This window comes from Periplaneta americana, chromosome 1 (genome assembly GCF_040183065.1).
Source record: "Periplaneta americana isolate PAMFEO1 chromosome 1, P.americana_PAMFEO1_priV1, whole genome shotgun sequence".
Taxonomy (NCBI): Eukaryota; Metazoa; Arthropoda; class Insecta; order Blattodea; family Blattidae; genus Periplaneta; species Periplaneta americana.
Window position 1 is genome coordinate 211,634,661 of NC_091117.1, and position 6,048 is coordinate 211,640,708.

Below are 6,048 nucleotides of genomic sequence, written 5' to 3' on the forward strand. Positions count from 1 at the left end.
TAGTAACAATCTGTTTGTAATGCTAGGATGGCATAAAAAGTCTTTAATAGTTTATCTTTTTAATTACCTGTTCCAAATTGTTGGTGTTGTTTAGTTAACTGTTCAAAGACAGGTTTGAATCTCATAGGTGACACCAATAAGGCACCACTTATGAGGCAACTAAGCCAGGAAATAATTGAGTAGGGTGGCCAGTTCCTTCCCCCCCCCCCATTGCATACATGTAGCGTCAGATTTCTATACAACATGGAATGAAGACAATCATTCAACCACACGGCTCATAATCTCTCCCACCCCAATCACAGTGCAATGGAAAACATTACTATGAATATAGAAAAATCTAAATTGGGATAAATCATGACTTTTTGCCAAAATCCGGGACAAATTGGAGCCCCAAAATGTCTTGGAAAAAATTTGAGTGTGTCCAGGAAAAATCAGGCTTCCAGAAAAAGCTGTAAACTGCATACTCAATATTGCAAAATTAATAAAAACAATTCTCACGATACACAAATGAAACAAATCATTTTATAGAACTGTGAGGCGAACCTAGCGGCAGAAATTGTAATAACTTATCGCGTTCTAGTTGTACTCCGTACAAAGATACCTCCTCCTAATTGATAGTGATTAACAACTTGTTCGTGTAAGTGTGACTTCCTAATGAATAGATAGCGAAGATAGTAATCAGTGTCGCCAATAGTACATAATTATCCCCGCATTATAAAATTAAAAATTTCATCTCCGCTAAAAATTGTAAAAAAAAAACCTCTAGATTTAGCACAAAACCGCTGATACCGTCAATTATGAGAATAATTTATACTTAATCTAGGTACATCAACATTTTCGCAAATACTTCTTTTACCTAGCGATCTAATCAACTCAGAACTATAAACTACAGTCGATTTCAACTATTACGCGAGACAAAATCAGTCTTAAAATACTCTAAATTCAAGTCTAGCTGCCAAAGTGTAGGATAAAGTTATTTTTTTAGCAACAGAACTGGATGATTTGTCCATTTTCTATGTGAAATTTTGTCTCCCGTATTTTCTTCAAAGTTGGCAACCCTACTCCATGCTGATAATAAATTGGATACACTTATGTTTGTGAAGCGTAAATATGTCTACAGAATTTCTTTAACCTTTGCTTAAATAGTAGGATTTTTATTGATTGCATTTCTGAGATTCTGTTATTTGACAAAAAGAGGGAATTTTTACCCTCAATTTGAGATCGTAAGTGGGATAATTATGTATGCAATATTGCTAACTTGGACTTTCGCGCCAAATTCTTCTTGTAATTGTGAAACTTGTTGAAATGGAGGGTTTTGACGATCCCGGCGTGTTTTTCTCTGATAATTTCGGAGCAGAGGAACATGATACTAATCAACTTAATCTCCAGGCGACAAAACGAAAGTTTAAAGATTTTCTGAGGAAATTTCACGAGGGAAATTTTAGTTACAAATACAGAAATGAACTCAAACGACAATACAATCTGAAGCAGTACTGGTTGGAGGTGAACATTGAAGATTTGGCAAGTTTTGACGAAACATTAGCAGATAAATTGTATAAACAACCAACAGAACATCTCCCTGTGTTTGAAGAGGCAGCAAAAGAAGTTGCAGATGAAGTTACAGCACCAAGACCGGAAGGCGAGGAAGATGTGGAAGATATACAAGTATTCTTGTCTTCTGACGCCAATCCAGCCTCCTTGAGAGATATGAAGTCTGAGGTAGTATCTAGGTTAGTGAAGATACCGGGAATTGTTGTTGCAGCTTCAGGGATAAGAGCTAAAGCAACCAAAATTAGTATTCAGTGTCGTTCATGCCGAAACATGATACCGAATCTTCCAGTGAAGCCGGGGTTAGAAGGTTATGTTCTTCCCAGAAAGTGCACTACAGAACAGGCTGGTAGGCCAAAATGTCCATTGGATCCATTTTTCATCGTTCCAGACAAATGCCACTGTGTAGACTTCCAGGTACTAAAATTGCAAGAGCTGCCAGATTCTATTCCACAGGGAGAAATGCCACGCCATTTACAATTATATTGTGATAGATATCTCTGTGAACGTGTCGTTCCTGGAAACAGAGTTATTATTTTGGGTATATATTCAATTAAGAAGATAGCCAAACCGTCTAGACGTGGTGGTCGTGAAAAAGCTATTGTTGGAGTAAGAGCGCCATATCTTCGTGTGGTTGGAATTCAAGTGGATGCACATGGTACAGGTTTCACCAGTGCATTGCCAGTTACATCTGAGGAGGAAGAACTGTTCCGTCGCATGGCGTCAAGTTCCAATCTTTATGAAAGGATTGCTACTAGCATCGCTCCCAGTATATTTGGAGCTACAGATATAAAGAAGGCTATAGCGTGTCTCTTGTTTGGAGGTTCACGTAAGCGCCTTCCAGATGGTCTTACAAGAAGAGGTGATATTAACATTCTTCTGTTGGGTGATCCTGGTACAGCTAAGTCACAACTTCTTAAATTTGTTGAAAAAGTGTCTCCCATCGGAGTTTATACATCAGGCAAAGGATCGTCAGCAGCAGGGCTCACGGCATCTGTAAGTCGCGATCCCGCGACTCGCAACTTTGTGATGGAAGGTGGAGCTATGGTGCTTGCTGACGGAGGCGTGGTCTGCATAGACGAGTTCGATAAGATGAGAGAAGACGACAGAGTTGCTATTCACGAGGCCATGGAACAACAGACGATATCTATTGCTAAGGCGGGAATTACAACAACGTTAAACTCTCGTTGTTCCGTACTGGCTGCAGCAAATTCAATCTTTGGGCGCTGGGATGACACAAAAGGAGAAGAAAACATCGACTTCATGCCAGCTATTTTGTCTCGTTTTGATATGATCTTCATAGTAAAAGATGAGCACGATGAGAACAGAGACAAAACCCTCGCTAAACACATCATGAATGTTCACATGAATGCTGGACAGATGGCGGAAGACGTTGCTAAAGATGGAGAACTCTCTCTTATGTTGATAAAGAAATACATCAACTACTGCAGGCTACATTGTGGTCCGCGACTGTCCGAAGCTGCAGGTGAAAAATTGAAAAATCAATATGTGTTGATGCGTAGCGGTACCAGAGAACATGAATTGGAGACAGAGAAGAGGTTATCCATCCCAATCACTGTTAGACAACTGGAAGCCGTCATTCGTATTGCGGAGTCGCTGGCAAAGATGCAGTTGCAGCCGTTTGCTACAGAATCTCACGTGAATGAGGCTTTGAGGTTGTTCCAGGTATCAACTTTAGATGCTGCGATGTCTGGCAGTTTGGCTGGTGCAGAGGGATTCACAACTGAGGAAGACCATGAAATGCTTACGAGGATCGAGAAACAGCTGAAGAGAAGATTTGCCATTGGTTCTCAGGTCTCTGAACATAACATTGTTCAAGACTTCCTCAGGCAGAAATATCCAGAGCGGGCAATATATAAGGTCATTCACACCATGATCCGCAGAGGGGAATTGCAGCACAGGATGCAGCGAAAGATGCTCTTCCGCCTGGCGTAGACACACTAAGTTGGTAAGTACACTCGTATAAAACTTTCTGCTTGGAACAAATAATGTGAAAATCAGAGCTTTTATTGATGACTTTGTGAAGAATATTACTTTATCTAGTACTAGCTGTACCGGTGCGCTCCGCTGCACTTGTTAGAAATAAATATAAAGTAATTATCTGGTCCAGGGAACATTCGTGTTTGATAGGATAAATCGTTTAATTGTCACTTAATTTAAATTGTACTTAAATAATTAAAATGCGATCATTTTGGTCCAGAGACCACTCATTTAGTGCAGTGATAATTCCTTTAACATATTTCTTAGTTGTTATTACATGCAAATAATTATGATCATTTGGTTCAGAGAACATCCATTTTTGGTGCAATTTGGTCTCATCAAAATTTTGCTTGGAATGAAACGTATCAGAAATCATTTTAAAGAAACTTTTGTTATGTAACAGTTTTTACAAAAATCAATAATAAGCGAGATATTTCGATTTATTTAATTCAAGCTCCCTTATAAATAAAGTATTTTGAATGCCATATAGCCTAAAATCTAAGTTACAATGAACTTAATTTATATTTCAATTTGCATATAAATCGGTTCAGCCATTATCACGTGAAAAGGTAAGAAACATCCAGACCAATAGGCAGACAGACATAGAAACACAAATTTCAAAAAAGCGATTTTCGGTTTCAGGATGGTTAATTATACATGTTAACACCAATTATTTTTGGAAAATCGAAAATTACCAGAAAAATTTTGGCTACAGATTTATTATTAGTATAGATGTAGCAATTTTAGGAATAGGTCTATATCATAAAAGAAGTGTAGTTTTCTTATGTTACTGATATTCATTTTTTTCTCCAGAAGCTAAGCCAAATTGTCTTGTGTTCTTCTCGTTCAGGTTCTGGGAGTGAGGCCAGTCAGAGCTGTTCTCAGGTGGAAGAAGCCATAGTTTACAAATCTTGCAGTTACAGCACACGTGTGACGGTGGCAGTAATGACATACCTTTCTCATTCATAAGATGAAGGTAGCAAAAGGAGAAGACGAAGAGAATTAGCCATGGTAATGTGTACTTATTTGGTCCGGGATAAATATGGCCTGTTTGTCTTTTCAATGAAGACACACTTGTTTAATTCACTGATTTATAGGACTGCTGTGGACTACTTTATTAATACGAGTAACTTAGCCTAGCTGCCATGTTTGGCTTTGTGTTTTCGAAAGACTGATAGAATCTCTTAAAATGTGCGGTTACTTACAGTTGTCAAACCATTACAAACTCGCTGCAAAAACAAACCTAATGTAGTAGGAACCTGTATTATTTCTTTCTTTTGGGCTATGATGTAACTATTTATTATGAGTCAACTTTACATTATTACAGTAATGAAATAATAGAAAGTGATTAAAGCAGTAACAAAATGTATTCATTTACTTTGACATACTAACAGTCTCTGAGGACATCTTCATAAAGTTCTATAATATTTTGAGTTAGCTTTATATTTACATTAAGGGGAAGGACCTACAGAAAATCTATTATCTCATATTATTTTAAGTATTGCCTCTATTTCCCTAACATAGTTTCACATCAATGTATGAAGCCTTTTAAATACAAAAATTTTCACTTTTGCTCTTTATGGTACAGTCACAGACATTAAAAATGCAAAAAAAGAAAAATGCTGTATAAAGGTAAGCGTTCACTACATCGTATCGCACGGATCGGAAAAACACTATCTTTGCTGTAATTGTTATGTAACCGCGTTCACTACATCGTATCGGACGCATCGCCTCTCGGCAAATCCGTCCACATTTCTCGGATGGGCAACTTTTCCGATGCGTGCGATCATGGCCTTCTTTAATAAATCAATATTTTAATTGGTCAACTGTTACTATTATGTTGTGCCATGTTCAGTGTCGCGCCAAAATGGCAGACGGAAAACTTATTTCACGTGTAGAAAATTGCGAAGAATTATATAAATTGAGGCGTTCCCATTACAGTAATCAAGTCGTTTCTTGCAAATATATTATGTAACCAATATTTTTTTCGTTTCTTCCTCTTCAATTAAGACGCATGAAGCAATTACAAATTCATATTCGCTAACAGAAGTAATTAATAGACCTAACCTCAACTCCTCTGCTTTCAGTAATGTCAATATCGTACGACGTCATGTTTTAAACAGCTGATAGGGGAATCTGATGAGGCGATGAAGTGAAGCCATTACAGTGAACGCACTGCACTTAAAATATCTGTTGCGTGCGATTCGTACGAGCAGTACGATACGATGTAGTGAACGCTTACCTTTATAAAGAGTATCACAGAATCACAAATCTTGTCTTAAATGGAAGCTAAAAGACTGCTAATTATTTTGTTTGATGATTTTTAGAAATATTAATTTTTATGTTTTTATTTTGCAGTTTTATGAACAGAAAGAAAAATTACACATCTATTTTTAACTTATTCTTTAATTTGCAATTTGACAATTTTCTCTTACAGAATTATTCACGTATAATGTGAGAATATGCCCTGAAAATTTTATTCAATTATCTCTAAGTCTG

The 6,048-nt window shown here is 37.3% G+C and overlaps 1 protein-coding gene across 1 annotated transcript; it reads left to right on the top strand.

Annotated features, from left to right (window-relative positions):
• Positions 1–989: 989 nt before the first annotated feature.
• Positions 990–5,169, top strand: Mcm5 (Minichromosome maintenance 5). The gene is made up of 2 exons (XM_069837331.1): positions 990–3,517; positions 4,400–5,169. Exon 1 carries the CDS (start codon positions 1,306–1,308, stop codon positions 3,502–3,504), a length of 2,199 nt encoding a protein of 732 aa, XP_069693432.1. The 5' UTR covers positions 990–1,305; the 3' UTR covers positions 3,505–3,517; positions 4,400–5,169.
• The last annotated feature ends 879 nt before the right edge of the window (positions 5,170–6,048 follow it).